The sequence below is a fragment of the Falco punctatus genome (genome assembly GCF_963210335.1).
Source record: "Falco punctatus genome assembly, chromosome: 5".
NCBI lineage: Eukaryota > Metazoa > Chordata > Aves > Falconiformes > Falconidae > Falco > Falco punctatus.
The window spans coordinates 5315805-5328676 of NC_137584.1; the positions used below are offsets into that span (position 1 = coordinate 5315805).

The window sequence follows — 12872 nt, forward strand, 5'->3', positions numbered from 1 at the left end:
CTGAGGCCTGTCCAACCTACCTGTGAACACTTCCAGGGATGGGGCATCCACAGCTTCTATGGGAAGCCTGTTCCAGTGTTTTACTATGCTCATCATAAGGAATTTCTTCTTTATGTCCAATGTAAACCTATTCTTTCAGTTAAAAAAAAAAAAAAAAAAAAAATTGACCCTTGTCCTATCACTACAGACTGTGGTAAAACTTCTGTCTTGGTCTGTCTTATAAGCCCATTGTAAGTATTGAAAGGCCACAACAGGTCTCCTCAGAACCTTCATTTCTTCAGGCTGAACAGCCCCAACTCTCAGCCCTTCTTCATCATGTGCTGCTTTTTCTCAGCCTTTCTTCACATACTTGTGCTGCTTTTTCTCTAAGGTAACCTAGGTTGCTTAATACTGAAAACTTATTATAAGCAAATTATCACTATGGTATACAAAAGTGAAGTTGTATATTTTATGCTCTAAGAGTGGAACAAAATTTCATATTCTTTCAGTGTATTTTATGCTGGCTTCTTAAAATATCTATATTCTGGCTCCTTGATAGTAAAATAATGCTATGAGAAAATACATACAGCATCACTGTTAATTAAATACAAAAATATGTTAAACCCCCATGCTTTAATTTGCTTCTGTTTCAAATTCTATTTAACAGGAGCCCACCTGCTTGCTTTCCCCACCTGGCTGCTGTCTCTTACTTCTCAGTACAAACCTGTGGTTTCTCTGTTCCTGCATGCCAGCACCCAGGGTGCAGCCGTGGAGCTGAAGCTGTAAAAGGCTGTTCCTTCTGGGACAAATCCAAGGTGCAAGTGTGCATTACCAGTGATTCCACTCCCAGTTTTAGGCTGGTACGCTGGGTACAGGCCTTTCTCTCAGTGTCGGCAGACTTACACGGAATGGTCTTGAAATTTTTTTTCCCTCTCTAATGGTTAGCTTTCCCTCAGTTAATATGAGTAATTGCATGTAATGCTGATATAGGGGGACTGTATTTCTTTTCTGTTGATCCTTCATCTGGGAAATCCTGGTAACAGAGTTGTCTGCCTCGTCCGTGACTATTCTGTCTTTGTTAGGTTTCATTATATATGTTCTCAGTTTTGTTATAGTTACCCTTCTGCTTTGTGAGGTGTTTGCTCCTGAATTAGCTCATCCTGGTGCATGCCACTCTTCTGAAGGCAAGAATCCAGGCTTGTTGGCTATGAAGCAGTGCTGGGTCTGAAGATTTTTCTGGTCCAGGCTGGTTTTCATATTATTCCTCGTTAGTGAACTGGTAAACCTTAATGCAGATGAAAGAGACAAACTTTTTCAGCAGAGGCGGGATGCTGACACCTCCCCCTGGCAGCAGCAGAATTGGGACAACAGGCAACAGCAAATTTCCACAGTCTGTTTGCTTTTTCCGTTGTAAGAAGTGACATTCTCAAACTTTGAGCTGTTGTTTATAGCTGTCAAGAAGCGTGAAGGAGGAAAAGAACTTTTCACAGTAGATTGAAATCAAAATTCCTCTGCAGGAAGGTTAGAGTAGCTTCCCTCACAGTGTCATGAGAGTGAGTAAAGCCCTGGAGTCTGAGTGTTCTACACAGCCTACAGTCAGGTGGTGATGTCAGGCTTTGTAAATCAAGGAACTACAGTTCACTTTCACCATGTCTTTATGTTTACATGTGAGGGGATTTGGGTAGTGTTTCTCCTTTAGATAATTACATGAGTGGGAGGGACTTCTGTGGTTTGAACTGAATGTGGAGGGTGGATTATAGGATCCTGCTCCTATGTAATTACTTAAAGAGGTAACTGGTATTTGAACTTTTTCCAGTAAGTAAGGAGGGAGTAAGAACTTCCTACCTAACCTTATTAATGAGATGGCATTCTTGAATTTCTTGTCTGTAGTTCTTACTTTTTATGTTTAGGTCTGCTCTTTGGTTTGGCTGAGTTCTTTGTTAGGCATTTATGCATGATGCACATGAGGGCATCTGACAGGACAAGTGGTGTATCAGAACTTATTGGAGGGGAAGGAAAAGGGAGGCGCAGAAAATACAGATTGTGCTGGTGGTTCCGAAGTAGAAGATTGGAGAGGGTAACTAATGTCTGTCCTGAATTTAAGATAGGAGAATACCTGGGTGTCTACACTCAGTAGCAGGTTCAAACTGCAAAGGCCCTGGGTGAATTTTTCTGGCTGGGCATATGTTTTTTTCAGATCTAGTATAAAACTTTTATCTCCTTGTATTATTGCTACGTTGATTTCTCCCAAACTTTACTGTGACCTTCTTTGGAATAGTTAAGGGAGTAGTCATGTAACAGTCATGGGAGGTGTCAGGATAAAGCTTTTCAGCAGTTGTTAAAAGATGCACGTGATGTCCTTTATGATAAAGGTGTTGAGGTTGTAAGTCTTGTACATCTTGTATTTAAAGTCTGAAACTCTGTTAATGGCACCTATGTTTTTCCTTATGTGTTTGGTGCAATTATTAATTTAAAACTACTTCAGTCCCATTGTTCAGTGTTGAGAAAGTCTGTGGCCATGCAGCATATTTTTCATAACTTTGTGCTTGTATAAGTCATTTAAGGTTTATTCAGCATGAGTAATTTATATTGTGTCTTGGATTATTAACTCCAGTGAAGAAGCTGGGGTGTGCTGAAAAACATTAGCTGAAAGGAGCTGTTCAAGAAATATTTATCTATTTTTGTATGTGATGTGTATTAATTTTTTTCTTTATTTTCATGTCTTACACTTTCTCTTTTTCAGCTGTCAAACGTTTGATGAAAGAGGCTGCAGAACTGAAGGATCCTACAGATCATTATCACGCACAGCCTTTGGAGGTTTGTTTCTCTGTATGTTTGCAAGAACTTGTAATTAGGCTGTGTTACATATGCACGCTTTCTAAGTTCTCTATGTGCATATATATTTAAAACGTACCTATTTAGATGCTAGCAGAACATTTAAAATTTTAAATCAATTGATTCAGTTCTTTTTTTCCTATGATGGAAATCAACAGCAGAATTCCACTTTAATGGTATTGTAGTTCCAGGTTGTTAGTGAAAATACATTAATACCCGTTTTACGTAGGACGAGAGTAATTTTGTTGCACAGATATAGTATGTTTATTCCCCCAGTCCTGCTTCCTGAGACTACATAAATGCATTCTGTTTAAGTTAAGCTTTTTACACCTGTCATGGTGTACACCAAACCACAACATTGTACTAGCTACTAAGAAGAAAATTAACTCTATCCCAGCAGAAACTAAGACAACACCCAAACCTGACATCTGGCTCGGTTGCTGAGTTTTTCAACAAAATTCTTAAGCCTAGGTGATCTATGAGGGTTCACTACTTTGCATACAAACCAACCTGTGAAAAATGTAAATGGGTGCAATTCTGGGTGCATTGTAAGAGAGAATGTTTAGATTTTGCTTAAATAGTAGCTTCTTGAGGTCTTCTAAATGCCCAGTGAAGTTTTTGGGCTAATAGGGCAGTGAAGTTCTGGTGGTTAGAAGCTTAAACAGAAACACCTTCTGATTTCACTGGAATAGTAAAAAAGGCAATGTTCTGTGGTATTCTGTTTAGGGGGTTGATTTAGCTGTTCACAGAAATATGTAGTGCAGCTAACATACAGAAAATAGTGTGTTCCTAGGTACTATGAAATACATGTTATTACCAACACTATAGTACCTTGTGTTTCCCCTTCCTGTGGTGAAATGTAAGGATTAATTCATGCTATTACTTGTAACTTACATGAAGATCTTATTTCTGGGTTAGAACAGTGACTTGCCGGGAAGAGAACAGTGGCAAATGAACAGAAATGCTGGAAGTGTTGCCAGTTACCTCCCATCCTTGAAAAAATTGTAACTAGGTTGTCACAGCCCTCTGATACCAGTGTTCAGCATTAGTTGAGAGATCTTGTTTACTGACAGCAAACCTCATTTGGACTCCTGTATTAATAGTAGGACTTGTTCTGCTTGTAAATATTCAGGGAGTTGTGGGCACTGTGAGATCTGATACACAAAGCCAAATGCAGAACCCTGAAGAAATAATGCTTGAAGAGAAGTTATGTAGATGTCCATTGAAAATAGTTTTCCAAATTGGAAAGTGTACCTGTTGTGCAGTAAGGCACAGTAGCTGTTTAAAAATTGTTTATGGAGGAGCAAAAGAGGATGGGATTTCTCTGGGGTGTGTGTCAAGTCCCTGCGTTGACTTGGTCATGGAAGGGGCTTTGAGGATGCTGTCATTAATATTCTTTTTTGGGCTGGGTCTCCCGTCGGTTCTCCAGAAATGATTCACTGGGGCAAAGACAGTTTTCCATGTGTTGGGTATTAAGTGGTATCTAGTTGGGTATCTAGTTGTATCAGTTATGACAAGAGTTTTGCATAATGAATTTGAGGGTTTCAAAAAAAGCTGTTGTGTAAGAAAAATACCGGAAAGCTATAATATTTTATCCTTTTAACCAGAATCTTAGTGCTGTGTTGGTTATCTTACTTTTCATTTGATTTTGACTTCTTAAAATTTCTGCTGTGGACTGTCCTTGGTCAAGAAAATTGTTTTTAGTTGTTTACTACTTTGACGCACTTTTCCCTTTTTTTTTTTTTAATCTCCCTTTGATGGGGGCATTTTAGGATAATCTTTTTGAATGGCATTTTACTGTTAGAGGCCCTCCAGATTCAGATTTCGATGGAGGGATTTATCACGGGCGAATAGTACTACCACCTGAATATCCCATGAAACCACCCAGCATTATTTTGCTGACGGTAAGCATGTTTACCAGTTTTTTTCCTTTTTACATCATCAATTGAAATGTAGATGTCTGAGAAATATTCTTGGCATTTTAATTATTATAATTTTGGTAAGAGAGGTGGCATAGTACAGTTACTGCTGCTGATTTAAGACCAGAAGTGACTTTGGTATTCTGTAATTAATGAAGCTTTGCACCTAATATATGAAATTTTACTCCAGGAGTCATCACATTGCTGATATGATTGCTTAACTTTCTCTCCATGGGCTCTCTTGGTTTCTGTTGGAGACATTGGTCACATGTTGGAAGGCAGACCTATGGTTTGGGGCAAAGGCACACATTTGTGCATAGTTTCATAGAGCTATAGCTTTTCAGGCGCTCTATATGTGGTGTGTGGGTTACAGGAGCAACAGGCAAGCCACTGTGTCACACTGGAACATGTGAGGTATCAATTAAGGGTTTCTTCATGCATGAATAGAGGCAGATGGCTGAGGGACTCTTCCTCTACTCCACTCTTGTGAGACTCCACCTAAAATACTGCATTCAGCTCTGGAGCTCCCAACGTAAGAAAGACATGGACCTGTTGGAGTGAGTCCAGAGGAGGGCCACGAAGATGATCAGAGGGCTGGAGCACCTCTCCTATGAAGACAGGCTGAGAGAGTTGGGATTGTTCAGCCTGGAGAAAAGAAGGCTCCAGGGAGACCTCGTAGCAGCCTTCCAGTACCTAAAGGGGGTCTCTGAGAAAGCTGGGGGGGGACTTTTTACAAGGGCATGTAGTGGTGGGACAAGGGGTAATGGCTTTAAACTGAAAGAGGGTGGCTTTAGATTAGATGCTAGGAAGGAATTCTTCACTACAAGGGTGGTGAGGCACTGGCACAGGCTGCCCAGAGCAGCAGTGGCTGCCCCATCCCTGGGAGTGCTCAGGGCCAGGCTGGATGGGGTTTGAGCAACCTGGTCTGGTGGAAGGTGTCCCTGCGCGTGGCAAGGGAGTTGAAACTAGATGATCTTTAAGGTCCCTTCCAACCCAAGCCATTCTATGATTCTTTTTTTTCAGAAAGCTGAATGCCAATTTTGTGAGGTTGGCAGTAATGTAATTATCAAGTGTTGTTTGCATATAGATTTGTTTGATCATGTTTTTTACAACTTTTAGTAAAACCCAAGAGTTAACTTCCAGCATGTTTTACTATACCTTTCTTCTTCCTTTGAAGGCCAATGGCAGGTTTGAAGTGGGGAAGAAAATTTGTTTAAGCATCTCGGGCCATCATCCTGAAACATGGCAGCCTTCATGGAGTAGTAAGTAACAGTTATTTGGAAAATGTTCCCCCCATCAAGCAACTAAATCTTTAAACTGAAAAGAAAATAATCTCACAAGGAATATTTATAGTGAAAAAGGAGACAGAGGGAGTAAAAGTATAGGAGAACTTGAGAAATGTAAAGTTATGAAAGAACGACATGGGAAGATTTGAGAATAAGTAAATAAATACTGGGTGAAATGGTTGAGAAACTGAGGGCTGATGGTAGGCTCTTAGTGGATGCACAAGCATTAAGAATTTGCAGACTACTTAAAATATTCTTTGTTTTTGTGGTTTTTTAAAAAATTGTTCTTATGAAAATACTTTAAATCCTGTTACTTTACCCTGTTTTTGTATAATTAAAACCAGCTTAAATATTGATAGAGGGGAGTGCGATCAGCTTTTAATTGTGATGCTGTACTTCTGAACACTCAAGAGGAAAGACTTGGTCCAAGTGGTCCAAGTTCACAATAACTGAATGTTTTCTACGGGTTTCTTTAAAGTTTCATTATCGCAAAAATTGAGAGTTGCCACAGACAATCTAAGGCAATATTTCTGTGTTTATATAATTTTAGTTTTGTTGAGTACAGTGCAACAATTATCTCTTTCAATATCAGTTGCAGTTATAAAATATGTACATAAGATCTTAGGAGTGTTATAACAGACCACTTCAACTTTGGTAGTGTCTTGGTTTTTTGGGTTTTTTTTGAGTAGAAAATACTGTCTTCTGAGCAGGAGGTGTAAATATCCTATCTCTATTTTGTGGTAGTTATCTTCATATGATATTTATATACCAAATCTACTAGCAAAGTGTCTTGAATTCTTAAAATCGAAGGGTAGATATTGTCTAAAATAATGTTTTAGATGGCAATTCTGTTATTTGCTGTTACAGTGTTTAAGTGAGCTTCTTCCCCAACACGATGACATAAAAGGAACAAATTCTACATAAAAGAAAACCTCTGAGATTGTGTGCACTAGATTGCAGAATTTGTGTCTAACAGAAAGCATGCACAGAAAGAAGACGATGTTATGAATCCTCTTCTTCCCCCCTCCCCCTTTATGTTAATTCTACCTTATTTTTTTTACTTCAGAACACATTTTTAAAGTCTTGAACTGTAACTTTTATATTGATGCAACATTTTTGTAACAACTTAGCTTTTCTTCTCTGTGTTGACTGATGGAATAGTGAGGCCTTACCTTTCGTTTATAATGTGAAGTTTATAATTATAATTATTAAAAATTTAAGAAAGCCTTGCTGTGTAGCAAAAAACCCTGTGCTGCTTGTATGAAATTCAGACTACTTCTTTAGACAAAATGAAGTTTCTCAGGCAGAGGTGCAGCTTTTCTATGCTGAGTGTAGAGTGAGATAACATAGCAGTTGTTTCTGCAACCTTGTTTGTATTTGTTTTCCCGTTTTAGTAAGAACAGCTTTACTAGCCATTATTGGATTTATGCCAACCAAAGGTGAAGGAGCAATAGGATCTCTAGATTATACACCAGAAGAAAGAAGAGCTCTTGCTAAAAAGTAAGCACTGTTTGTTACTGTAAGTACAAATATATATTGCCTCAGTCTGTTCTCTTGCATTTATTCCAATTATAACAGAAAGGTCTGTGCCTTGTGTATATATATATATATATTTTTTTTTCCTGAACATTGTGCAAACTCGGAACTTAGGGTTAAACAAAATAATTTCAGAGGGCTGTGTTCCTTTCAGCACTGTGTGGTCAGTTCAGAGGTTTGTCTGAAATTCAGGCTTAGAGATGTAATTAGCGTTGTGATACAGTAGTAATTGCAGTGTGGAGAGAAAATCAGTGTGATGGAATTGATAGTCAGTGTTGGTGGGGGAGAAAACAACCAAAACAATGATGTATCATTTCCCTTAAGTAAATAATAATAATGGAACAATGGCAAAAAAATCTGAAACAACTGCTTGTGAATGATTTTTAAGAAGTTAATTGAATTTGTGACTTGACGAAATGTTTAGCTTAGTGGACAAGGGGAAATCAGTGGATGTTGTTTATGTTGACTTTAGCAAGGCTTTTGGTGCTGTCTTCCTTACCATCCTCATACAGAGGCTCTGAAGTACAGCCAAGGCAAGTGGGGACAGTAAGGTGGATTAAGAACTGGCTGAGCTGCCTGGTTCAAAGGGGTGTGGTAAGCAACACAGTCACCTGCAGGCTGGTCACTGCTGGTGTACTTCAGAGGTCCACAGTGGGACCAGTGCAATTCTGTGTCATTAATGGCCTGGACGATGGGGCAGAGTACACCCTCAGCAAGCTTGCAGAAGATACAGATCAGGAAAGAGTGGCTGATACACCAGACCTCAAGGGGCTGGAGGAACTTCCTTAGGTTCAACAAAGAAAAGCTACAAAGTTCTACTCCTGCAGAGGAGTAACACCTGCCAACCAGCTGGAAAGGAGCTTAGAAGTGGGGGACCTGGTGGACACCAAGCTATTAATGAGGCATCAATGTGCCCTTGCAGCAAAGAAGGCGAACGGTGTCCTGGGCTGCATTAGGAAGAGCGTTGCCGACAGATCCAGTCAGCGCTGGGGAGGCATCTGGAGTCTGGGTCCAGGTCAAGGTACAGGAAAGACAGGGACTTACTGGCACGAATCCAGTGCAGTGCCACAAAGGTGATGCAGGGGACTGGAACATGTTTCATATAAGGAAAGCTGGGAGCGTTCAGTCTGAAGAAGAGAAGGCTCAGGGGATCTTACTCATGTGTACAAATATCTGAAAGGAAGGTGTAAAGAAGGCAGAGCCAGTCTCTTCTCACTGGCATCCAGTGCCAGGGCAAGAGGCAAAGGGCACAAAATGAAACCTACAAGATCTGGATGCAAGAAAACACTTTTTTTTTTTTTTCTGTGGAGATGGTCAGAGCGCTAGCACAGGTTGCCCGGAGGGGTGGTGGAATCTCTATCCTTGGAGGTATTAAAAATGTGACTGGAAACAGACCTGAGCAACATGTTTTGCTTGACTCTGCTTTGAGCAAGGAGACTGGACTAAGTGATCTCCAGAGGTGTCTCTCAAGCTCAATTATTCTGTGATAGTCCTTAAGTGAAGTCTTACACCTTTGCGTTCTTTTTGGTCTTTCTCCCTTCCTCATCTGAGAAGGAGAAGGTACTTGAAAGACTGTATCCCTATCTTATAAGCAAAGTTACTGTATTCTAAATTGTAACTAGTAACTTATTTTGCAGGCAGGTGTGAGCTTATTCTGCCTGTACTCTGAGCCAGTCGGAAGCTGCAGCTTTCCTCTTAGCATGGCACTGAGTCAAAGCTAATAAGCCCTGGTGGGAGGCAGGGTTTAGTGGGTTGGTTTTGATACTGTGCTATCAAGGTTGTGTGGTTTCTCATTGGCTTGGAGAGCTGCCTGCAGTGTGCCCTGTAGATAAATTATGTGTGCAAGAGAGGAAAAGTAATGCTTTTGCAGAAGCTGAAATTCCTAGATTTGAGGTGTGAGCTCCTGGCTCCAATTTAATATTTGCAATAATAGTTAGATCTTTACAATTTACAATTTTAATTTGCTGCAGATAAAAAGTTTTAAAATGTAACAAATTATTAATAAAGGATAGATAATAGCAATATGTAAGTCACTTGTTAATACTTTCCTAAATGACATAAGAGAATATGTATTTGTAGTATAGATTATTCTCAACATTTTTTCAGAGTAGTGTGATTTGGGGCGGTGGGAAGTACTTTTAAGCTACTGGTCTTGACATCACTTGTCTTTCTGTGGGTTGTTTTGCAAATAGTTTATTTAAACAAGCGCACAAGAACATCATGAGAACATGCTATTCTGAGCTGTGTCATTTGTGGCCAGGTCACAAGACTTCTGTTGTGAAATGTGTGGCACATCTATGAAGACGGCTCTCTTACCACTGACATCCGGAAGCGTGTCAAGCCAGGCAGACAAGGAAGCTAAAGAACTTGCCAGACAAATTAGCTTCAAGGTGATGTCACTGTTTAAACTTCTGTTGTATAGAATTTAAAAAAAAAAATATTGAGGAAACACTTGTAAATTGCAGAAGGCTTCATTTCATAAACCTTCATCAATCTCTGTGTGGAAACCTGCTTTTTTAGGACAGTCTGAAAGAGAAATACAGGAGTGGATCTCTTGAAATGTGCCGATTAATAAGTTGTGCATCTCAAGCACCAATTGATTAGTTTTAATTTCAGTGGTGAGCACTGTGGTAGGAACTCCCTAACTATGTTGCTTTTACTTCCATGTTTTTGGTCACTAATATCTTGATTAAATTCTCCAGAATTAGTCTTACTGCAAGTGTGTTAGCAAAGTTTGGCCAAAGCTAACCTAATTTTTTTTCCTTTGTGATTTTTTTTTTTTCTTTTTTTTGTTCTTCCTCCTTTTGGCTTATGGAAGGAATAAAACATATTCCTACTGAAAAATGGTTGCAAATTCTTTTGAACTACCCTGCAGCTGAAGATACTGAAAGTTGAACTCTGGCATGGAAGTTGCTGTTACCCAAAAAGGTGTTCTCTAGCTTGTGTTTCAGAGAAAGTAAGATTTGTTTAGCCAAATACGTGCCTTAGAAAACTGCATGTCTTGCATGCACAGTCTTGTTTTTCACTGGGTTTTCCACTAAACTTTTAAATCGGCCACTAAGGAAGACTGATGTGCATGAGGGCGGGGAACTACAATGAAACATATTATGACAATATGGCATTGGTGCAGAATGCATCCTCACTGAGGCTGGGGACTCTGGTATGTCCCCTTGTATCAACAGTGTTCTCCTAACACTGTCCTTAAGACGACGTTTTTTTTCTGTGTGTGCCATGAGAGTGAGATTGCCTTCTACTGAGCATTACTCCAGTTTTGCAGGACCTGTGTATTCCTGTGTGATCTCGCATCTAGACATGTTGACATGGTTCGGTCTGTGTGTAATAACATGATAAAACCATTTCAAAATATTTTACAAAGGTGAGGAGATACAGGGACAGAATTTTAAAAGGAACTACTTGGAGGAGCAATGGACTGCCTGCCTCCTGGCTTTTTTACAATATATGAGGGTTAAAATACCTATGATTAATTTTTACTTGAGAACTGCTAATCCTCATCCAAGAAATTCTAGAAATATTGGAGTATGATTTTTTTTTTTTTTTTTAAAGAAAGAACTCTCAACTTCATGTCATACCTTTTTCAGTTTTAAAATGAAAGACTTGGGGACGTCGACCTTTAAAGAATATTGGTGCATTTCATGTGTCCACATACTTAACGCCACCTGCTAACAATAAGCACTCAGCAAGGGAAGAATGAACAAAAGCCTCAGGTTTCTAGAGCCTTTTAGTATCCATTGTGCTTCAAAAGCCTCAGGTTTCTAGTGCTTTTTTTACAAGGTAAATCAGTTCTGTCCTCTGGTTGTGCCTTCCCTCCCTTTCTCAAATAAAATTTTAGGGATTGGGTTTTTTTAAGCTTCCTGCTTCTCTGCTTTCCTTGACTTCGTTATTGTTTGTTTGATTGATGTTAGGCTGAGGCATTTGATTAATTTTTTTTAGTAAACTAATACTATGAATTACTAGCAGAGAACACAAAAAGCTTTTTAGTAGTTTGGATATAGTCCGTGTCAACTTAGGGAGTAAGATTTAACATCAGATTGCTGATTGAGTGTATAATTGGAGAGAGCCTCTCTACTAGCAAACATACTAGCAATCTCTGCATTATCTTGATCCTTAAAGAAGAGATTTCCTATCTTTTTCTAGATGATCCTGGGATTATGAGAAATCATTTCATACCAGCCTTAAGCAAAATGGTAATTTTTGAAAAAACAAACCATATGAGGTGTTGAGAAAGGAATATGAAATTCAGGAGGAAAAATAAACCACGTTTTCTCATTAGTTTTTCTGCTTCTGTGAGCCTTCACCTTTGTTCCTGTCTGTTTTAATAGAAAACTGCATATTTTTTTATTAGTTTTACTTTGACTTGCAGATTGTTTTCTGCATTTTAGGTGCTATATACCATAAATTCCATTCCACTTCAAAGAAAAAAAGAAAGATGACTGATAGCATACACATGACTGTAAAACACTATAGTTTATCTACATATTGCCATCACAAGGCATATTGTGCAGTAAAACTAATTCTCACCCTCATTATTTCGTTTACATATGTTGATTTTCTTTCCTGGTTGTCTGTGTTCTCCAACTTTTCTGGAAGCAGAGGTAAGGGCTGGAGAAAAATGAGACTGTGTGACAAAAAAGATACTTCAGTTTTGGGAACTTTCAGGTGGTTATTTATTTGAATGTTAGTCTGACTTCAGTCTAGCATACTAGACTTAGTACTTTCCTAAACTAAAATAAATCAAATGCACATTTTGTAGTGTATGTGCTTTATAGAGATTAACAGTAAAGATGAAATGAAGGCTGTATTGGAAAAAGCAGAAGTATGAAAAGCAGTGGTCACAGGTTCCAGGGAAGGAACTTAGAACTGGATATGGGAAAGGAAAATTCACTTTGCAGGTTGTCAAATGCTGGAGCAGACTGCTCCGAGAGGCTGTAGAATCTTCAGGGATGCTCACAACTTGACTTAATGTGACTCTGCTTTGAGGAGGGAGTTGGACCTGGTGTCATCCAGAGGTCCATTCCAGCCTAAATTATTCATAATCCTGTGATGCTTTGTTGCTGGTCCATATTTGAGTCAGAACTTGTCCTATCTAATATTATTACAGTTCATAGTAGTGAAGTGCAAAAGGAGAGCAATGTTGTCAGATTGTTAAGTGTTGTTAAATTTAAATTCATCTTCAGGTTGTTTCAGTGACATTTTTTTGGATTCTCCTGAGATAATACACATGAAGAAACAGGGAATTTTAATTTCTCACACAAAATAGTATCCTGAAAGAATATCATTATCTTTTGATCTTACCAGC

General features: G+C 39.0%; 1 protein-coding gene across 3 annotated transcripts in view; it reads left to right on the top strand.

The window, feature by feature from the left end:
• The window catches only part of UBE2J1 (ubiquitin conjugating enzyme E2 J1), a 36891-nt gene that overhangs the window by 14697 nt on the left and 9322 nt on the right, over positions 1-12872 (top strand). For all 3 annotated transcript variants that reach the window (XM_080389416.1, XM_080389415.1, XM_080389417.1), the window contains exons 2-6: positions 2723-2796; positions 4587-4718; positions 5911-5995; positions 7414-7519; positions 9816-9945. In XM_080389416.1, the coding sequence (XP_080245542.1) occupies positions 2737-2796; positions 4587-4718; positions 5911-5995; positions 7414-7519; positions 9816-9945 (513 nt within the window). In that variant the 5' untranslated portion in view covers positions 2723-2736. The remainder of the gene's footprint in view (positions 1-2722; positions 2797-4586; positions 4719-5910; positions 5996-7413; positions 7520-9815; positions 9946-12872) is intronic.